Genomic DNA, 24,221 nt, shown 5'->3' with positions numbered 1-24,221 from the left:
CGGGCATTGTCAGGGAATTTTACTATTTATCTGGATTTTTTCACATTATTCTACATTTGTCTTAATAATTTGAAATGTTTTATTAAATAAATATAAATTTTCATCGTTGACAAAAATATCTCAAGAATTTCATGATTTAACATTGAATTGATTTATCATATAGATATATGCAAATGATATATATTTGGAAAAAATAATACTAAAAAGTCAGGGAAAAAATTAATTTCTGGTCTTGGAAATCTGAAAAAGCGGAAATATTTTTCATTGAGCTGCTGGACACCCTGAATTTGACTCGGCAAAAAAGATGGGTCGTTTGAAACGTAAACATAGGAAAATAATAATTGAAATATTAATTGGCCGAGACGTTGAGAGAGCGCAATTCCGATCTCATTGCGATCTCGAAGCAATCTCGAAGCCTGATTTACCCAGCATAATATCGAGACGTCACGCGTCTCTCGAAAGGCAGGCGTGTCGTCGTGCCTTGGAAAGGAGGTCGACGTATTATCGATCTGTAAAATGACCATGATCATTATCAAACTTCGGCCGGCTCTATACAAATACATGTAAACGTTCCTCGCGAGCTTTGCTCGAGTGAATCTCGAGAGTGTCCCGGGAGAGCTAAAGTAATCGCTAAAAGCGCTTTACGCCGCTTACAATGGACAAGCGTTGTAAATTAATTGGCAGGGACGTATTTTTACCACCGTGAAGAGGCCGGTCGTATATACTATATATCGATTGGCGTGCAACACTGCAAAGGACGTCGACCTCAAAATTCTACCGACTAGAGTATACGGAGAAACGATCGATAGTCGTCTACCTTTCAAGCGTTGGCGGTTCTCGCTACTTCCGACCTCGTAATTGTCCTTTATATATAGCTCCGCAAATTCCAACTCGCGAAGGTCTCCTCTATATTCCGTATTATATAAAAAAAAATGTTGAATTAATTTTTTGACCTAAGTAAAACACGTTCCCCGGAGCGATCTCCAGATTCTAATTAAACCCTCGTGCTTTTAATTAAGATTTAAAATTGAAATTTGTTAATCAATTGATTTAACAGAAATGATGAAACGATAATGAATTTATTTGTAATTAAAATTCTACCATTTAAGTAATATTAAATTAGCGACAAGTTAATAATAATTTTTGTACTATAAATTGAAGTAGGTGTGTGTGTGCGTGTGTGTGTGTGTGTATGCGTGTAATGTTTATCTCGCGATACGGCATTATTATAATATTTCATACGTCAGTGCGATGCATCGTAGTCGTTATGGATTAATACGATCTTATCTATGCATTCCGAGTGCGGAATGTCATCCTATACGGGATATATCTCTTGGTACGGATGGAAGCTCTCAGTCGTGTGCAGCTTAGATCGGTAAGGTTCTTTTGCGCCGAAGATAGCCACCGCGAGTTTCAGCAGATTAATGACTTCCTTATGGCATTTACGTTCGTGCATATTCACGCGCATCCCGACTTAAGCGAGAACTGCATCCGATGCATCCCCGATGCGCCCAAATGTTTGAGCGTATTTATAAAATCCATCTAAAATTCATTTTCATAGTAATAGGATATATTGCAATAAAATTCTTCTAGGATATATGTATATTCTAACTTGAATTATTTTTATCGGTTCCAATTTATTTATTTTTTTTATTTTTATTATTGAATATATTCAGAGTGTCTAGCGGTCAGGGAAATCTGGAAAACTGGGCATTGTCAGGGAATTTTATAAATCTGGAATTATCAGGGAAAAGTCAGGGAATTTTACTATTTATCTGGATTTTTCCACATTATTCTACATTTGTCTCAATAATTTGAAATTTTTTATTAAATAAATATAAATTTTCATTGTTGACAAAAATATCTGAAGGATTTCATAAATTAACATTTAATTGATTTATCATGTAGATATATGCAAATGATATATTTGGAAAAAATAATACTAAAAAATCAGGGAAAAAATTAATTTTTGGTCTTGGAAAATCTGAAAAAAATGAGGGAATTTTTTTCATTGAGTCTGCTTGACACCCCGATATTACATAACATTCTCAACTTAAAATATTATTTGATTTATAACACATTTTGATAATACATTAGTAAATAAAATGATGCTATTATACCAATGATTAATTATTGAATTTTTCAAAGTTTCTATCTCCTCGTTGAGTTAAAAATTGTTATTAGATAAACTTTGACATTCAACGAATTGCTTGCGCCGTTGTTCTTAAATGAATTTGATTAATTCTTCACAAGCACAAGTGATAAATCGGCGATCATGTGGTCCAGATGTGATTTATCATATCTTGTACAATGATATTCAACAATCATCTCCCTTCGCGGTTTCTACGACCCCGGGGGTCTCATCTAAATGCACCAATTATTCCTTATTTAGCATATAACAGTGGAAAGGCGTTTTCACCGGAGTCGTATATATACTTAGATTGCTGTTTTGTACGGCGATATACGTAATGATCGCGCGGCGAGGCTCTTCTCGAGGAAGGTAGAAGGTTGAAAGACGAGGAAAAGATTGAGGTGGACGCGATAGAGCGAAATCGCGCGCATTATCCAATCGTCGGGAGTGCTCTTGCGGACGGCGCCTTAAGTCGTGACCGATCCTCCGGTGGGAATCCGCCCTGAGATCAACTCTCATACGCCTCGAGAGAAGCTGTGTGTTTCCGTATCTCTCTCTCTCTTTCTCGCTCGCTGAGCCTTTTTCCTCTCGAGGCAGTGATCCTTGCCGCCGTTTCTCTTCCCTTCTGCATCTCACCGCGTTTCTCTCTTTCTTGCAATTTCTGCAGCCTATGGTAGTACTAATAGTGCACCATCGGTGCACACAGCACGAAAGAAACGATCCCGTATACAATCGGATTGCGTGCAGTACGTTGCATTATTTTCACGGAATCGCCTTCACTCGATCCTATTGTTTAAATTTTGACGGTCGAAATCTATTTTTCAATATAAAATTTTGTAAACTTTGAAACTTCCATATTTGCACAATTTTTATGCAAAGATTGTACATATATAGCATAAATCAAATTATTTATGTAAAAGTATGAAAACAATGAGACATTTACATTTACATATACGTCAATATATTTCTATTTCTGTATACTATATTTTTTTTCTGTATTATTTTTAATGATTAGGAGAGACTACGTTTGTCTATATTTGGATATAGATATTCAGAATGTTACGTCATTGCAATATGCCGGCTTTTACATAACTAAGAGGACGCGTTAAATGAATGAGATTTTTTTCAATTGACATTAGTGAGCAGCCGCTCGCTCGACGTGAACAATCCTCCGAGGAATTTCGAAACAGAGAGTAACGAATTCCTTTCTCCTATATTTCGATCGCTTTGTATCACTCCTTCCCGAGTATTCAGTTGACGTTGAACATGTTTGTGTGAAATGTCCTTTCTACAATTGAGACTTTAAAAATAGCATGAGATTGGTAAAAGAAAGATGTGAATTGCATTGAATATGCATTGAGAGAATCGAATCACTTAATTGCAAATTAGCATAAAATCAGAGATAATAGAAATATATAGATATATAATTATATAGATATATAATTAGAGAGTATAAAAATTATATATATATATAAATGTATTAATAATATATAATTTTTAGTAATCATTGCTAAAAGATTTCATTTCACTAATTACTTTGGTTTTTACATTCTTATAATTAATAGAATCTTGAATTGCATATACTTTAAATCACTTTACGGACTCTTAGTTTCTGAGACACTTCAGGATTCTATTCATAATAATATACATGAAAATTAAAGTAATCGATTACGTGTAATCTTTTCGCAATAATTGTTGCCTTAATTTTTTATTCAAGAAATATAAGATGTATTTATAATTATTTAATTGTTTAAATGAAAATTTTAATTAATTTACTTTCTAGATAAATAATGCCATTAAATACATTTTTTATTTTTTTACAGTTTTTTGTTTCAAGATTATAAAAAATAGTAATAAAAATAAAGATAACATATAAAAATTATTTCCGCGCAATTTTCAGAGACTTATAATTGTGAAATAATTATTGAATACGTTGGATCGCATACTCGCATGCGACAAAAAAGGCCTTTTTTTACATCATGCGATCTTTCGTGCTGTCGGAATATTTCCGCGGGCAATCACATCGAATTCCAATTGTACGATGCATCATTCTGACATATGTCAGATAATTGCGTCCGTGACGCAATAATATATACATCGTACATACATATATTGTACAGAATTTGTGCTAACGTATTTTCTAATGTAAAATAGTAACACATTTTTTTGATCGCTTAAATTATTAATTATTGTAATTTTATTAAATTATTCTTGAGAGACATCAAGGATAAATCTTTATAAATTATAAAAGAGAACTTTAGACACACACACACACACAGAATGTTTAAAAAAACCATTGTTTTTTTAATAACTAATTTTCAATTTCGAGATTATTTTTTTCACCGAAAGGGAGATCATAATTTTTTGCAAGTTTCCAATTTTTTATTAATGCTTCGACATTTTTCTTAAAGAGAAATGATCTTTAAATTGAGAGTATATGTTATTAAAAAAGTATCCGACGATTTTGGAACACTTTGCTTGTATACATTCATAATCATAAAATTTAGTGACTATATAAGTACATATAAATTATATGTAACTTGTCTCTATCATATTATTTAAATTAATTTTCTAGCGAATAAAATAATAAATGTAGAATATAAAACACAGTAGATTAAAACATCTATATAAATATTTATTACATATAATTTTGTGTATATTATATCTGAATAAGAGATTGAATAATTGAAAAGCTCAATTTTTTACAGACGTAACTTGTCTGTTTAAATTTCCTCGCTTCCTCGACGAAATTGTAGGTAAACAAGTTCGGAAGTCTCATTAATTGCCATCCTGTATTAGGGAGAGAGGAAAGGAGGGTAGGTTTTCGACGTCCCGAGTAATCCCGAGCGTTTTGCTGGCGGAATTGGCGGCTCGTTGAAAGCAATTAACGTGTCAATTAGCCAAGTAGTAGGTGGTCGTTTGTGACGATTAATCCGAATTCGAGGATTCTATCGTCGGCGACGGAAGTGAATCGTCGCGGTTCGTCAGTTTTCCTATATAGTTCCTCTCAGACAATTTTAGAATGCATAGACCAAGTATTTTTTTATAAATATATTTGTTGAAATATTATATTATTTTATAACGTTAGCAAGAAATAATTACATTAATTTTTATTATTGAAATATAGTAGTTGAATATTGTATACAATAATTTGCAAATATATCTTCCTTAATATAATCTTATTTGCATCGCTAATATCGAACTGATTGTTCGTAAATAAATAATGCCATTAAATACATTTTTTATTTTTTTACAGTTTTTTGTTTCAAGATTATAAAAAATAGTAATAAAAATAAAGATAACATATAAAAATTATACATATTGTTTCTATATTATTTCTATATTATTTTGGCGTCGCGGGAAAAAAAATCCGATGTAAAATGAGCTGATTTTTCCGAAGTTTTTCCTCGCGTTTCGAGAGATGTTCGATTCGAAACGGGACGATCCCTTATAAGATGCGCCGTCGCTGCTCATCGATTAACCATCTTACCGGTTTTCCAAAGTACGGCCGTACCCAGGTAAAGTAACGGTCCAACTGGCGACCACCGAGAGTTCGGTGACAGCTTAAGGACCGGTTGCACGATTCTCGGTAATTCAACGTCAGGCTATTTTGTAGAAAAGGACATGCTATTGTAGGTACACGATCGACTTTAGGTTACCCTTAGATCTGCATTTCTTCTGTGCTTGGTTTGATATTTCATCATTAAATATTATTATATTTCTACATATAAATAGATATCTTCTGGAGGACTTAATTAATATTTCTCTACATTTTTAAATGCGTTCATTTTTAATGCTTTCAGAAGGATCATCTTATTAATGTTTTTTTTATTTTTTTAAACGCGTTTTTTCATTTTTTGAAGGATTTTACATATTATATATTTATATAATACCAAGATATTTAATTTTTAATTATATCTCTGTAATATTAATTTTATGTACCTATGTTATAAATACAGTGAGTATCAACCCATATAAGTACATAGATTTTTAGAGATATCGCGATTAATTTTGTCTGATGTTTCTGCTTACGATTGCATTTCAAAATTGCGGTTTTCTTTTTTTTTATTATCTGCTATTTTGTATACCAAGAAAAATGATTCCGAAATAAATGAGAGATTACTGGGGCGTGACGTAAATTAAATTTTCGTTGATTGCTGCAAAACGAGCGCAATGATTCATAATAGGACCTATTAAATGCGGAAATCCACGTGTAGCTCTCAATCAATTTGTGGCAAATCAGTTTTCAGTTGAAACAAAAAGAAAATCAATTCTCTGACAGTCGAATAGAACACCTACAGTGTTTGAATGTGGGAATGAAATCTCAATGCGATTTTTGTCGACTCAAAGGTGGCTTTCATCTCCGAGGCGTCAAAGGACACTCGAATAACGAATGATTGTTCCATTCGCGATAATAAAAGACAACGTTTGTCTCTGGATGCAACACGCTACTGATTACACTATACATATATGCATAAACAAATGCTTCGTACTATCTCATATGTAATACGAGATCATTGAATGAATCACTGATGAGCGAGCAACGACGACATAGAGTCGGTCTGAAATTGTACGTATGCACCGTTGCATTTCGGCGAAATGCACAACTGCATCGTGTGTAGTTTACGCTTACGCGCCGGATTTCCCGCTTTGTCCAAACGAGAAATCCCGACACGCGTGTGCGAGTTGTTAATTTGAACGAAGAAGGGCACGAAAGCGACGAGAATGGACATAACAGCTGTGAGTCACGCGGCTTGTGTTTATCTTTGTCGCATTGTCATCCCTGCAAACCGTACTTCGTCTCTTTGCATGTCAAATCGATATACTCACCTTCGAGTTCATTCTGAATAAATTACATTTTTCATTTTTCTCGAATTCAATTAATTATGCAATTTCAGATCCAGTATATATCGATATAAAAAAATTGCAAGATTGAATGAAATTTAATTAAAATGACCTAAATATGAATCTGAAAAATATAATTATACTTCCCGAATGGAAAAGATTTACTTATTGAAATTAATTTTATATTTTCCAAGATTAAAAGATACTTCCTGCAATTTTGCCATTGTGTGTATATATATTAACTACAGTGTTCACACACACACACACACACACACACACACACGTATCTTCAGTTACGAAAATAATAATGAACGTAATCGCTGTCATATACTTTCCAAGCCTTGATGCATCGTTGTTAAAATCCCGCTGAATTGCCGATAAATTATTACATACCGATAAATCGCGCGAAAAAAGAATGTTCAATAAAACGCATCGATTCGCTTCATTTGTTTTCACTTGGTCTTAGGTCATTACACCAGTTTATCTCGCTTTCGCGCGTGATATCATGAGTGTGAGATTTACAATGAGACACGCACCAATAAATAAAAAATATAAAAATATTGGTGTGGACACAGATGTTATTTAAAATCAAAAAAAGCAATAAACTCTCGTGATACGCGTTTTTTTTTTTTTTTTGATTATAATATTCATCGAGGAAAAGATCTTCCTATGAGACATAAATGAGAATATACGAAAATCTTTCTTCTTCTTTTTGTTTGTCGTGATTAGTAGGGACTGGGTCTATTATTCGCAAAGATTACAGTCGCGATCTTTATTATAGAGAGAGGTGGAATTAAATGATACAATGCAAAGAAATCCTGGAAAATCGGTCGCCCGATTTTTGTCTGATCAAAAGACTCTTTGAAGCGCATGAAAAAGGGAAGAGGTGGAATAGCCGGATTACTATTTTCGCTACTTTTTCATCCCCTACGGGACGAGAATACACACGACGCCCAGTTTCAAAGCAGACGGCGCTGGAAATAAGACGCGAGGGAGAAATAGGGTTTGAAAAAGGGAGAAGAGACGTGTCACCGAAATGAGAGACACACTAATCTCGTGCACTACTTCCGGGCTCCCTCTTCGTAACAAGTCCATCTCTCTGTCTGTTTTTGAAAGGAAATTTCCACGAGAGGCGACCGCTAACAAAGCACCGAAAGAGTAATAATGTTGTGTTCCGTAAAGTTAATCAACCTGTTTGCAATTTTTTGCACACGAAAGCAGAAAGGAAAAAATAATGTCAAAAGTATTGGGAAAAAATTGTTCGATAGGAATTAATTGTGAAATAATGGGTCTTTTTTATATTGAGCTTTATTATAAAGGAAAACGTAATTCGATCTGGTATATAAAAGTTAACGATAAAATTATTAAAATCAAATAATTTATAATGTTATTATATTAGAAGAGACGCTAAAAAGTAATTTAAATTTCAATCAATTTTTCAATCAATTTATACTTAATAATCTCTATTTTTTGTAAGAATGAGGATTTGTAAAGTTGAAGTAGGAAATAAGAATTTAAAAACATTATATTTATATTTTAATTCGCAATTTAGTATATAAAGTCGTCTCATATATTGTGAAAAACTTCTTCAACTTTAAAAAAAATCTTGGGGATTTATACCTTTACACTCCTTTTTGTGAATACATTAAAAGATCTAAAAGTACATCACATTATTTCATTTAATATCGAAATGAAATAAAGCAGTAATCTGTATTGCGTTAATAAAATGTGGAATATCTCGGAAACTACTGAAAAATAAAATTCGTCAACTTGATTAAACCTTTTATTAAATATTTTAATTTCGCATGTAAAATTTAATTGATCATGTAACAATGTTTAAATTAAATACTAATATATTGAATGAAAAAAATGGTAATTTAGTTGAAAGGTTTAGTCAAGTTAAGAATTTGTTTCTGTATGCATATCGCGACTGCATGCGAACGCTCGCGAGTGCTCGCGAGTGCTTGCGAGTGCTTGCGAGTGCGAGTGTGCGTGCATTCTGACCCGATGCGTCGTGTCGGGGCTGCCATCGCGTTCGTTCACTCTTTATAAATAGAAGCTTTAAATTCTGTCGCGAGTCTCGGGCGTGGCAAGCCACAAGAGATCTACGATGATCCTAGTCACGAAATACATACATACATCATTCATCGCGATCCGCTCGTTCTTTCCTCTCGTCTCGCGCGGTTATTTTCTTTCATCTTGTTATTTCACATAACATTCACCGCCGAAAACCTCATTAGTCCCGTAAGTGGTATATAGATATAAGTGGCGTAGTAATATATTTTTCATTACCATCGACTCTTTTTTCCTTTTACTTATTATCATCATTAAAAAAATCCAGATTTTTAAAAATACATTTTCTTGAAACAAAGAAGAATACTTATTGTGTACATAGTTGTTATTTCATACTTCAAAGTCATTCATATAGTTCTCATTGAATTAAAACCTACATTAATTAAGGAATAAAATACAAGTTAAAGATATTTCTTCTACCATTATTTAACTATAAAATTTCATGTTTAATATTCTGTTTACTTCGAAGATTGGCGCACGCGCATATGCAGACACACGCAGGTTTTATAATCGCTTTAAATCGAATTCGAGTGCGGTCGATTTAGCGGTCTTTGAATCGAGCGGCTTTGAATTGGCACGTTTGAAATTTAAGCTGGGCATAACTTCTGAAAGTTCTTTGTCGCACGTATCGGTGTTGCATAAATCAGACATTCGCGGAACGTGTAGGTAGTAAAGTTCACGTGAAGCACGATCGGTACGCAAGTAGGATATCATTCATTGACCTGCTCCTCGCATCGTACTTCTACGTATTTATTTATTCTTTTTTTTATTTCTCGCCTGTGCACTTTCTATTTTAACAGACGTCGTTTCTTTGTTACAGACATTCGCCGCGTGTGTATACGAAAACCATACTGACATGCCGAGCCTTCTGCTGTAAGGTAAGACACGAATTTATTTTCAGCTGATGTACTTAATTCTAGCAGAACTGAGGAAGATAATGAAAAAATTAAGAATCCGGCTGTTTACTTTTTTTATTTTTATTCCATTTTTCTTGTGACTCTTTTAATGGATTTATTAATACCTATATTTATTTTTTGAAGAAGTAATTAATTTTAATTTTGTTAACATTTTTTTATGCACACATGTTTTATGTCACTATTTTATTATTATCATTTATATATACTCTATTACAAATAATATTATGATTTAAAAAAAACTAGTTTGCTGAAAGTATAATTTTTGCGACACATCTTATCTTATAATTAATTAATTAATTTATACTTAAAAATTTGGTCCTGCTACGATTGATGTACAATGATATAGATGCTTTTATCTTTAGAAATTATACCTTAAATTGTCATAAAGTTATTATTCTCTGACATAATTATTTGACGGAGAAACATATTGTGAGTGAGATTTATGAAAATTCAAAAATTTAGAGAAAAGACGTGGAAAAATTTTTTGAACACGAAAAAAAAAAATGCGCAGCAGACAAAAAGTTGCCTGTTGTAAAAGAAGTCGTCTTTTTTCCATTCTGCTTCGAAATGCATTGTGTCACAAGACCGATTCATCGCGTATTCTAACGTGTACCTATAGATTTTGTTCTTTCGTATTTCATCGCTTTAAAATGTTATTATGATGAGATAGAAAAGAACAGGGGGAAATATAGGTGGAGAAAAAAGAGAAGAGAATTGATGGCTCGTCGCGGATGGTCGACTGTAATTGTTCCGAGAAACCGGAAGCGCGTAATTACTCCACGTATCGAATGGAAAATTGTGCGACTTCTGCATGCATTCCAGGATGCGTACCCGAACTTTTGCAGCAATTCCAGCCGAATTTATATACCACCGACGCGATTTAAAAAATGCGTTTAAAACGCATGCGAATAAAAATAACTGACACTAAATAAAATATATTTTCTTCACATCTGTTTTCTAAAATCATGCATTATCTTGCAAATATAGAACTCGAAGATTATAAATTGAGATTCACATTAATTGTCATTATCGCAGTTTTAACTTACAATTTTATTTGCATTATTAGCGGTTTTAACTCAATAATTTTAATAACAAGTTTACATATACAATACTTATTGTCAAATGCGTTTCTCGATAATTAAATTAGGAAAAAGATTTATCGAGGATGTGCCAGTATATTATTTAATTGAAAAATGTATATGATATAGTTAATAAGTCTGTTATCTTGCTTCGCGAAGCGGATTTATGATCGTTGAATTGAGCACACCGATATCCGCTTCGATATTTTAACGTATAGATTTTCCCATCGAAGCCTCGATATCTCCCGCGGAGAATGGCAGAAAATTACGCCGATTGCATTCTCGAGTGTGACATTTGCATGCGCAGCTCCTAAATGCACGAGCTGCGAAACTAATTCCGGGTAGTGCGCTTTAGAATTGCAAGAGAAGCCATGTCAAGGTCGTATCTGTTTTTATTGATAAAACTATTTCACGAATAACGCAATCAGTTTCTCAGAACTGTCTCAAAATTTAGAGTCTTTCATTTATCGTTTTATTCATTTTATTTTATATATATATAAAACAAAAAATATAAAATATTACACATTTTTACATAAAAAAAATAAAACTCAGAACTAAAGTTAATCTTTGCATTACTATCAATCAGAGAATCGAGCAAAATATACTTAATCAAATCAACGATTATTATTATCAAATTAGCAATTTTAATTTATAGTTATTGAGTAATCAATAATCATAATTAAGGAACTAAGCGGAGCGAAAATAATTATATCGGTCATAACTTAATGTATCATTTCAGTCATTAATCAGAAAATAATTACGCTCTTAATTATGATTGATGCAACAAATTAATAGAATGTTAAAAAACGATGTCGATGCTCTTTTATGCGATTCTTTTACAATTTATTATAAAAGTGTAAGATTTCTAATAATTTCGTGAAAAATACTTATTCATCATAAAGCAAAAACGCGTCAGAGTTTTTATTTGATAAATTTATTTTATCATTTTATATTTATTTATTATTTTATATTATTTTATAAATTTTTCTAATTTCTCGAAAAAATTAAAAAATCCCGGAATATGAATTCTACAATTGTTTGACGCGCACTTATATATTTTCGACGCGACATATCGCGCTTTATTTTACGCAGTTTAACGCCGCGCGTTAAATAGCCGACGACGTACCTTAATAAGAACCGGCAGCGCTAATTCTCGGGCGGGCTTCCCTATACGTTGTCCCGGTCCGCCGTCATCGTCAGCTGTGCGAAGGTCAGGGTCGCGTTTGCGCGCACGGGAGGGTGCAATCGATGCAACATCGTAGCCCCTCGCCGGATGTAGTTGCCATGGCGACCGTCTCTCCTGACCCCTTTGCCTAGAGAAGAGCGAGGCGGACTGTAGTCTGTCGACGCGCGAAGAGAGACCGAGAATTGGGTATTAGAGTTAGACGCGAGAGAGAGAGAAAGAGAGATGACAGAATGCGCCGATGCGTTTCGAGTATTCTGCGTATCCTTTCGTTCTTTTTTTCGCTCCACGATTCGTTAAAGGCGTACATTCCGCACGAGGAGTTCCTTCCGTGTGTGTTCCTTTCCACTTGTTTCGCGTCCCAACGCGCGATTTGTTTTAGGGTGCGCGAACTTTATTCCTATGCCAGTGCACGCGTATAATTGTGTCCCCCAAGTGACGTTTTCTGCGGTCTTTTTTTAGATTTTGTGTGATGACAAATATATCAGTCGGTGGAGAAAATACATGAAATAAAAGTACGTATGTAGAATTGAAAATTTACACACACACACACACACACATATATATATAATAATGTTAACTAACATCTTAAACCGCTAATGAATGCTAATTAATGTATAATAAATTAAAATAAATAAAATTGGAGAATAATATATGAACTTGAAATTATCTGAATTAAACAATGATTAATTACACTATGAATAAAATTGAATATAAAGATGTAATAATGATATGTTTCGCGCGTTTAGAAGTTATCTTTCAAAATAATTGACGAGTTCTTCTCGCGTGTATCTTTTGACGTTGAAAAATGATTAGAATCGATTTCATGCTACTTTCCTGTTCTTTCGAGACACGTATAATCGTCGTAAAAATAAATGATGCCATGCAAACCGCGCGGGATATATCATTCACATCGAATTAAGTTGCGCAAGGTCGCCGCGAGAGACGAAAGTAAGGTCAGCTGATTCCAAATCAATATCTCCCCGATTTGTGTCGACCATCAAGACCGCACCTCTGATTTTTCATTCGCACGCGATCAAAGTTCGCGAGGAGCGAACTGGAGAAGCTATAAATATTCTTGGACTTTTTCGCGCGTTAAATATCCATTTATATTATTTACGAGACGAGATCTCGAGGAGAAAGAGAGAGATGGATGGCTGGAAGAGCTGGAAAGGATCGGGAAACTGGTTTTTCTTCGCGTGGTACCATCGCGCGAGAGAGTCCTACGCTGCAGCTTGGCTCTTCGGGGTGTTTCAGAGCAGCAGGACAATGTCGACGAGCACCGCCTCCAGCGGAGGCGGCGGTGCCCTTAGCCTGATGGGTTGCGTAAGGGAGGCCTCGCCGCCTCCTCAGAATCATCACCCGCATCATCACTATCATCATCATCATCACCCACAGCTTCGCCCTTTCGGCGAGTTCCCGGCTCAGCACAGCATCGATCCTGCGCCCAAAGGTCGGTACTTGACAACTTATTATTTTATGTATTTATATGCTGAAAATATTATTCTGGATCAAAGTATTGGGAATTTTTCATTTTTAATTCAAGAATATAATAAATACAATATGCAAAGTTGAAAAAAGTTTGAGTTAAGAACTTTTAACTTAGCGCTTAGTTCATTTAAAATGCATTAATTTTTAAACTTCAACTAGTTATTTTTCACCTTAAACTTATATTCACTTTTTTCCCAAGTTAAATTTTTTTTATCTCTGAATACCATTATTGTTTTTTTTATAAGTTGTAAACACATTATTTTTAAATTAAAATATTATTAACTTTTAGGGTCATTTGTCATCAATTGTAATTACCAAAAAATATATTTCTACATACTTAAAAATCAAATTTTTTTTTGTTATTTGTTACTATATATTTTAAAAGAATTAACAAACGAAATTTTAATTTAATATAAATAATATAGTTTTAATGATATATATATATATTATATTAGAAAATTGCGAGATTTCTTATTATTTTTACTTTCTTTATGATTCCCAAGTTTGTAAATGATTGACATTATTTATTTATTGATAATATTGCGATAATGATTAATACTGTTAATAATGAAATATAGATGCACGATATTTTTTTAATAGAAAAAAATATAAAATTCAATGATTACCGAACGTATTTTCCAGTCATCTGTCGCATTATTAAAAAAAAATGTCTGAAAACTGCATTCTGTTAGATTCCTCAAGATAGTCTAAATAACGTTTGCGGCGACAGTCTAGACGAGCTGCAAGAAAAACTTTTTCTTTCTTGAGAATCGGAATCTCGACCTCGCCTTTATTTGAGATCGAAACGCGTGATATTTTCTGGACGTGTATAAAAATAAACGAGGCATATGATAAAACATATACGGATTTATCGGACGATTTATACGACGATTTTCTATTAAAAAATCCGCGGCAGTTGAAAATAAAATCGTTTCTTTAACGTTGAAAATATTTTCGTTTTTCTCTTTTACATATATGTATAATTACGATTTTATTAGTTTTGTATCTAAAGTATATACTTCTTTACATTTTGCATACGTTATAGAGAGAATTAATTTATCCTTAAAGGAGACGTTATAAATTTTAATTCAATAATCTTGCAAATTAGCATCGTGTTACAATATTATTTATAATTTGTAATATTATATTGTATATGTATTTCCCCGAATATACGAGGATGTATCCTCGTATCTCGAGCAAAGAAATGGTAAATCGAGAACGTCGTTAACGGTAGTAAGAAGCGTACGTTACTTAATTAAGAGCGGGCAAAGATTAAAACAACGATGGTAGTTATGATTATGACAGGCGACGAATCATATGATTTTTTTTTCTACAGTGCAGGTGCTCGGTGGCACCATTGTTCGGAAGACATCCGTGGTTATGTGTCATTACGGATGAATTTCCGGGTCGGACGAACAAATCTCTATAATTTGATTAATTCTTCGCAAATTGCAAAGCTCCGGAAAAATTAACTTGGGAGCTAATTTCTTAATCGAGAATACAAAGAAAAATTTGATGAATTCTTAATTAATTGATATATCTATCTTGATCAAAATTCTTGTATTTTTAATGTCCTTAACTTTTGAGAATTTGAACTGTAAAAATTTAATTTAATTTTCTTGCTGCTGCATATTTATTTAAATTTTTATTTGATCTAATAAAAATCTGTAATTTTTTAAAAATGTTTTGTAACAAATCAATATTATTTCACATATTTTTATCGTGTAAAGAATTCTAAATAATTGATCTGCCGAACAATTTTTGTTCTCGTGAGAATCCATCGTTTTTTCACGTGTAGTATTCTGCGACAGATGACATGTATATCTTCGAGACATGTTGCATTAATCCTCGATATCCCACACAAGTAAAGTGTTCTCGTTATGTCTGACAGGTTGCCGTGAACGAGCGACTCGGGTTGTGGCATTATTTTTCGCGCTTCAACGATGTCAAAGCTGTCGCTGAAGCGTGTAAAGTGCAGTCGTACAGAAAGTGTCAAGTACACAGTAAAGATCACTTCCGATCAAGCATTTATTTTCGTCTCCCCTCTTGTCTCGTTAAAGCTGATATTTCATCGAGGAATGTACGTGGATCGACTTTAAATAGCAGCATTATACGGTATCAAAGAACAAGATTGTGGTAGATCGACTTTAAGTGCAACATCATCACGCTGCGCTGCGAATAAATTGGATGCGTAATAATAAATAATATTGGAATAAATTGACTTTAAATTTCGATTGCTCTTTTCATTTTATATAGCGCGTAAAGTTAATTAATGTTCAGAATTTATATTTGTTTCTTTTAAAGTTAACGAATATTAATCGTGAGAAGAGATGGTATCATAAATACATTAAACATGTATATTCATAATTTCATTAAGATCGTTAACATTTATTTAAATTTATTATGCGGAAACATAACGGACCATACTTTGATACAATTATCTTCATAATTTTACGAAGCAGTACCTCATTTTTTTATCTTATTTTTTTTATCATTTTCATTTATTCTCTATTTCCCTTTATATCGCTTCCGCATTTTTATGATTTCTCTATATCAGTATTTATTATTTACCTTCGCTGTAATTGCATATTTTATTTGAGCATTTGTTACCCATTTAATATGCTAAGTTTAATCCGCATAAAATGCGGCACAGGTATTTTTGATCGCATTTAATTTTCTGATACCTGTTACACATCTCGTTTCTCTCTCCAGAGTCCATCTTAAATACTTGTTAAAAAAATCTCAAATCCGTGTATTAACGTCAAAGATATGTCGCATGGTTCTCTCGAGAAATATCGGTGGATGCGTCACGTCAAGTGATAAAGTTAGTCCGGGTAAGAATGATGGAGGAGTATATACAACATATATAGGAGAAATCCATTAGAAAGAGAGAGAGAGGTTTACATTGGTGCTAGGTCCACACCTTATAAGGAGAGGCTCTTGAGCCTCCGATATCAGCCGCGATAGAGTTATCGAGGATTGAATTTCTAATCTTATCACGTCATGACACCGTTCTCCTGTATATCGTACATTATTAAATTTGTAAGATCAGTCAAGTGTATATAGTGCGAATGGAATATGTGAATTCCAAATTTGCAGCATGCGTGAAAGGATGCCGCCTCTCGAGTCGCTCGAAGATTTTCTCGGTAAATATTGTTCGGTCGCATCTCGCACAAATTTTGAACGTGTGTCAATCTTGATAACAATAATATGTCATAAGGCAGATATAAATTATATAGTACGCACATGTTGCGTTCAATATTTTCTTCAACACCTTTTAACGCGCGCGGATGCTTAGACATTTTAATTCATACATTATAAGTTACTACTTTATAATTATTGTATTATTTCGTCTTTCGTCTACACAATTAATTTTAAATATATTTCTATAATTATATTAAATTTAATATAATTATATAAAATATAACTATATTATATTTTTAATATATTATAATATATTTTATATATATATATATTATAATAAATTAATAAATATATTATATTTTTAATATAATATATATTATATATTTAATATAATATAATTATAGAAATTAGTACATGTTATATATATTATATGATATACACAATTATTATTATATGTAATAATTAATCGTATCATAATTGCACGAATTAATTGATGTATATAATTTTTTTTGCGAATGTATCGTTTGCAGAACCAAAGAAGCGCCGTTTTCATCCGCTCCGCGGTCTTCGAAAGATTTTTCGGCGGAAAAGCCGTGGTGCTGCCGACGCGCATCTCGTTTCCAATTCAAGTGATCGAGATGCTGAATTGGCGCGTCTCCCCCGGGAGGAGATCACGATGAGACATCCCGCAGGACGTCCCGAAGAAGCTCGCAGCAGAAGTGCCAGCGAGCTCCTCACCGACGTCTGCGATCGGGAAAGGTAAGAAACATCTTCTTTCGATCTCAACGGAGTAGCTGTTTAGACCGTATTAATCCTAAATTGTCAGTGTAGACATCAATATTACGTGTATATAAATATTTTAATGGTGTGTCTTTATGTTAATTATCAACTTTGAATATATTTTGAGAAACAACGAAAATAGTCGTATCAACAAACTGCTGAGAGTAATTAATTAATCAATTTATATTTTAATTATATGTATAATAATTTAAAATAAAGAAGCTATAAGAGTGCAATATTTGTGGTTTAAGTTTGAAACTTAATAATTGGGGCTATCATCTTATAGCTTAGCACATAACACAATGATATAGTATTAGAATTTGCATTAGTTGAAATCATATTCTGTTGATAATAATTATTGTTATTGATATATCTTTTAATATACAAAACTTTTCTTTTTAATTCATTTATTTTTATTTTAATACTTTTTATGTAGTAATTTATTTCTCTTATATGTATATATATATTTTTAAATTCAAGATAGTATATAATATAGTAATAAAATGCAATAATAATCTCGCCTCTCTTCCTTTAAAAGCAAAATAATTTGATACTTTTCGCGCAATACAAATCGAATCGTAGTATTCGGTTCATTATTAATTTATGATCTTTGACCTCGTTTACTTGTCCCGTTTTCATTTTTAGCCTCGTAGAACTTCATAATACTTTGTAATTTACGTAATAGTACGTCTTAATATGAGTCTTATGTATAGCTATATAATTTCCGTTGTACGATATATAATGTGATCTAAATATTATACAATGATGACGTGGTTTGCTTTATACAAACGATATAGAATTTAAGCGTTTAGAATTTCACATAAGGATGCTATAATTATCTGTCATTATTGCGTGTTACTTGGCAAATCACTCATTGCTTTTATTAAATATTAATGGCAACGAGTAAATTTTTTGTTAAATATTACGACTGTGTTTTCTCCGGCGATAAATGTAGAGTGTCGCGCATATAAAGAGAGATGAAATAATATATCTTATGATTATATGTTTAATTATCTTTATATTTCAGACTTTTTTTTAGAATGATTTCATATTATAATTATTTATATTAAAGGTGTGTAAATCTCTCTCATTTAATTGAAAATAATGTTTATTTTCATATAAATAATGTTGAAAAAAATGTTAAACGAAACTTTGTCTTATATTTTGGTGAACTTTCAGCGTATTTCTCCGGAGAGGAGGAACGGAGGATAACTTCGTCAAGTTACGAGGAGGCGCCGGCAAGTTGTCAGTGTCGCATGATAGCGTTTTCCCCGGAGAAGTTCCTTATACACGGCCTCTTTCCTCGCTGGCCAGCTTGACGACGCTCGAGGTCAGTACTTTATTCTCGTATTCAGATGTCGCATAGACATAATGTTGCCGAGTCGCTTTTAGAACGTATTTCTCAAGGAACCGGTACGTGTCTAACAGACCAGTAGATTATTTCAAAAGAAACGTGGAACGGCAGATCTCTTTTAGAAAAATGTTAAAATCAAATTGAATACTTAAAACGTCGCTAGTGGTATTTAAAATAGAAACGATATATTTAATTCGACTCAAACTAGCCAAGAAAATTTTTATTTTATTTCCACAACGTTTCGACCATCTGTTTTTGGTCCTTTTCAAGTGAAAAATTCCTTGATAAAAGCGCAGTTAGTTGACACTGTTGTCATGATTATTAAACAATATGATTATCGGACTTTTTTTAAAAACATTTGAAAGAACTTTTGAAAGAAAGTAACCGCATCTTATCGTTATGATGGATCGTCAAAAAACTGAGTATGTTTAATAATCATGACAACAGTGTCAACTAACTGCGCTTTTATCAAGGAATTTTTCACTTGAAAAGGACCAAAAACAGATGGTCGAAACGTTGTGGAAATAAAATAAAAATTTTTTTGGCTAGTTTGGGTCGAATTAAAAATGTTAAAAATAAATTTTTTAAATTGTCGCAAAAATTAAATTCAGACAAAATGGGATGAAAATATGTTAAAATAAAAATTAATACAATAGAAAAAGGCTTTTACACGAGCAAATATGAATGAATATGTATAATTAATGTATTTAAATATAAATTTGACAAAAAATTCATGCAAGACGTTTCGTCACTTACTTGTGACTTCTCAATCGCTAAATTCAATACAATTATACATATAATAACAGTCTATAAATTTCATCTTAAAGCTATAGTTGTCTTGTTGGCAATGTAAAATATACTAATATGTCCATGTTCTTCGTATTAATTTTGGTGGTCGGTAATAATTAATGTTCAATCTATGTTAACAATAGCGTACAGTTAAACTTTTATACGGATTTTATTAAATATAATTAATATTAGTTAAATTGCAAATACTTACATCTTTTTATTTTTCGCTTCGATCTCCATAATAGTGTGTTATTCTTTATCGACTATTAGGCTGAATATATATACGCAAAATCTCTCTCTCAATCTTTATATATTATTTAGAAAAAGGTGAAATTTATTTATATTTTGTTTATTTTGTCTAAAATCGGGAAATAAGCCTTGTCTAATAAATCAATATCATCTATAAGGTTCAAACTGTTTTTTGTTGTTTAATGTGTAATAATTGCTTTCACAATCTAAAATTTTAACGTCATTCCAATCCATATCATAATTTGTGTCAATAATATGTCTAGAAACTACGCTCAATTTTTTTCTATTGTATTAATTTTCATTTGATACGAGCTTGATTGTCACTTTGTTTTATAATATGTTAAAATAAATTTCTAAATTTACGTTATTTATATATGCGCAAATAGATGTCACAATTATTATAAAAAATGAAAGCGGTTATTTGAGCATTGATAGATTAAGTGGCGGCAAATTATTTCCTATACATAAAAGTTCGATCCAATGATGATCATTAACGTATAAGGAATACACGAGGAGAGACTCGTCAAGTTTTCCTTTCCGTCAGCTGGTGAAACTCGCGGCAACTTGCGAGAATAATTTTGAAGAGCTCATTAATTGTGATGCAAGTGCACGGCAGCATGTATTTTCTAGTATCATTTACATATCCGCGAATTATATACACGGAGATTCGCGAGTCGTGCTCGCTACCGCGTGAAGCGTGAATGGCCGCAAAAACGGCCTCTTTCTCTCTCTCTCTCTCGTCTCATCTCGTTGACATCTCGGGAGAGTCTGCAGCATTCTAAGCACGCGCGAATCGAATTACGCGATTACACATGTCCACGATTGACTCGTGACTTGTCTTCTGATTTTTTTCAGGAGCGCGCATATGGTATGCACATGCATGCACGTACATATAGGTAGATCAATCGCCGTTATCGCGGAGTTGCATAAAAATAACAACACGTCTCTCGCGGATATGTATAATTGACCGACGAAGCTAATTAACTCGGCATTTCGCATTTCTTCGAATAAGCGTGCGAAGTACTTTTTCTTGTTCTTTCTCTCCTCGCGCATACCGTTACTTTCCTTCATTGATATTCCCTTTGCGTGAATGAGGATTATTAACTTTTTTCGTCTTTATATATTCGATGTAGCACATATCGTTTATTATAACAGTTATCTTCAAGTATTCGTTTTTGGAGTAATTTAGTAATAATAAAATAATAAAAATAATATAAAGAAGAATGTTACTTTTTTTACATGAAAATATGATTTATAGATCTATTCATATATAACAAACGTTGATTTTATCTTGCAAAATGTAATTTATTAATTTAGTTAAATTTTGTTTCGTACTTTTCAAACTTATAACCGGCAAATTATATTTTACTTTTCGAAAATGATGATTATAATTTCTTTGATACGAGTATTAATCCGAATCTGGAGAGTAAATATAATTTATATTTATAAGATAAATTCTATGTCGAAATTTTATATATATATATTCCGACAAATTATATATCTTATGCTTCGATTAGTATCGGCGAGAATTACATCTCGAATGCATCTTAACTGTAATTATCGTAATTATTGCAATCGATAATTATCGGATGACTCGTATCAGAATGCCACGAAATGTAGGACGATCCTTTCTATTTTCGAGAGAAAAAAATGAGATGAGCACGTTCCGTCCTGATACTTGTGAGGAAAGTCTTCTCGAATAGTTTTCACGTTTCGTGGAAAATCCCGGCATGCAAAATGCACTCAGTTTCATTTTACGAACGTTTTCTTTTGTCTTCTTTTTCCAGCGAAGACAGGCTAGGAAGAGTAACGAGATTATCGAACACAAGGAGTGCAATCATCACGCTGCACAAAGGCACCGGATATCCCTGCGGGTAAATTCGCGGAAGCTTTTAACACACTTTTAAAGCTCGTAAATCGATGCTCGTAAAACTCGCGGCTGCTTTCGGACGCTTTTAACGATAAACATTTCACGCGCGAGACGCATATAACAATTTTTATCGTCGTATTTTTTTGTCAGAAACATATTTTCTACCTTTGATAGAGCACTAAAATATGCTGTGTTTTATACGTATGCTAGACACATAAATAAAAAGAAATATACTAAATATTTTCAAAAGAAAATTTCTGTTTTTTAACGCGCCAATTTTTCGTTCAACTGTCGTCAAAAAGATAATAAAAAAAATGCAAAGTCTCGCAGCTTTCTCCACAATTATATTTTTATACGTGAAATTATAATTTTGACAAATGAGACAGTCGCGTATAACAACACGTGTCAAACTATCGATCACTTATACGTGATTTGTTTGCAGGTACTCGAACAAATCAAGACGGTCATAGAGAACCGGAACCAACTGGCCTCCGCGACCTCGCCAGATACGACCAGTATAGTGCATGTAAGTATCTAGATCAATTCGTTAGATTAAAAGCGCCAATCACAATCTTTGCCGACCTGTTGATCTCTCGAACGACAGAGATATTCTCTTTGCGTGCGGTCGTTTTTAAAAAAGAAATTTCGTGCCATTATTATCCGAGAGTTTAATTATTATTTATTATACAAATTACAAAATCCCTCTTGTTATTATAATTATATATTTAATGTAATTTGTGTTAGTTATCCAATTGCACGTTTCTCTTATTATTTGCCAAATGATGAAGCTTGGTGAAGAAACTTCATGATTTTTGGTCCGGCGACGAAAGAAAGTCGGCGCTCTTTAATAAAGACAGAAAGCACGGCGCAGTGATAGCCCCGATGCGCATAATTACCGCGCGTTTCACCCATTTTTCTAATACGTTGTATATATACGCTCGGTCTGTATGAGTGACGTCACGTTTCGCTTTTGCGTTTCAGGCTGCTGGCGAGCGGTATCAGCAGGAAACCACCGAGGTGAGATAAAGCGTACGGAGCGCGAGAGCGTGCTTTTTCCTCGCGGTATCGGCGCGTTAGTGCGCTCGTCGGGCCCGCAGTTTCGATCCACCGTGGTCTACTATCGCCTCGTGCGTTATACGATAGTGCTAGTTAGAGTGCCACATATATCGCCGTCGATATCGTCGGCGATTGCGTTCCTTATCGTATTTATTTCTCGCGCCACTTATCTCAATATCCTCCATTTTTTTTTTTATTTATTTTATTTTACAATGACGCGACACATTCTGTAGCGACTTTTAATCCCGGTGGGATAGGCGAGTGACAAGGAGGGTGTAACTTCTGTCAAAATGAACCGCGACGCCGCAAGTCGGCCGAAATCTTTGCGGAAGATTCTTAATCGAGTGTTGCTCGTGTCTTCGATTGTGTCAACCTTGAGGACCAGAATCGGGGTAAGAGAAGTGGAAGAGTAATGTGAACTTTCTCCGTTCGCCAAAAAAATCGCGATCTCGCCGCCGCGGCGACAGTCTGTCATCGACTTTCATTCCTTACGTCACAATATTCGCGCTTGTAGCCTCTCGCGTCGCGCGCGGTAAAAGTACACGTGCGCATATTCCAGCTCGTAAAATAATCCACGAATAATTTATCTGGTATCTCGCTCGGAAATTCGCGGCGCGTTTTATGATTCGCTCGCGGCGCGACGTCGAGATTACTCGCTGATGTTACTCATCGGGATCGGAAATGAAACGCTTCGCTTTAACACACGATATTGTGATATCAGAGTGAAATAATTAGAGCTTTGTTCTCCATTTTTTTTAGAATCGCTTTGCCGTGTTCGACAAGCATGGAGAGAGAAACAGCGTGGAGGACTGTCAGCAGGCAAAGGTGAGTGCACAAAAAAAAAGAAGCATTCTTTATTCGTTCGTACTTTTTCTCTATCGTTTTCGCCTCCCTGTATATTAAAAAAAAAAAAAAGAAAAAAAGAAAGGCTAAAACATCCCTCGGAATAATGAGGCCGTCTTGTCGGCAATCGAGAACTCAACCGAATTTCTGCAACAGGTGGCGAATCCGATAAAGAGCTGTCAATTTCTTTCGACTGCGTGGAATAATATTTTGTGTATGCATTGCCAACGAATCGAAAACATGGGAACAATCGCTTGCGTTGATTACGAGATATGACTCACAGTCGAGTCGCATTATCATCTCGAATGCGGGTGCACTCGTCTTGTAACGGGAATTTTTTAAGGTCATCGCTCGACCGAAAAAAGCTGTAACATCCGCGCGTGCGCGCGAAATTGTGTCTACTTTTGTTCAACACGT

The 24,221-nt window shown here is 33.6% G+C and overlaps 1 protein-coding gene across 6 annotated transcripts in view; it reads left to right on the top strand.

The window, feature by feature from the left end:
• LOC114928727 (uncharacterized) overlaps positions 1–24,221 on the top strand; it is a 67,631-nt gene that overhangs the window by 15,724 nt on the left and 27,686 nt on the right. The window contains exons 2-9 of one of the 6 annotated variants that reach the window (XM_085482895.1): positions 9,870–9,927; positions 13,486–13,681; positions 17,394–17,622; positions 18,823–18,973; positions 21,823–21,909; positions 22,348–22,431; positions 22,887–22,922; positions 23,721–23,786. In XM_085482895.1, coding sequence (XP_085339021.1) covers positions 13,498–13,681; positions 17,394–17,622; positions 18,823–18,973; positions 21,823–21,909; positions 22,348–22,431; positions 22,887–22,922; positions 23,721–23,786 — 837 coding nt within the window. In that variant the 5' untranslated portion in view covers positions 9,870–9,927; positions 13,486–13,497. Of the gene's footprint in view, positions 1–9,869; positions 9,928–12,062; positions 12,744–12,787; positions 13,682–16,786; positions 16,866–17,393; positions 17,623–18,822; positions 18,974–21,822; positions 21,910–22,347; positions 22,432–22,886; positions 22,923–23,720; positions 23,787–24,221 lie in introns of those variants that run through there. The other 5 variants (XM_029300014.2, XM_029300012.2, XM_029300016.2 and 2 more) reach the window with 5 other exon arrangements.

This window comes from Nylanderia fulva, unplaced genomic scaffold (genome assembly GCF_048542155.1).
Source record: "Nylanderia fulva isolate GAGA-0341 unplaced genomic scaffold, ASM4854215v1 Scaffold22, whole genome shotgun sequence".
NCBI classification, from domain to species: Eukaryota; Metazoa; Arthropoda; class Insecta; order Hymenoptera; family Formicidae; genus Nylanderia; species Nylanderia fulva.
The sequence above is the reverse complement of the archived record's forward strand: the minus strand, read 5'-3'. Positions and strand labels throughout refer to the sequence as shown.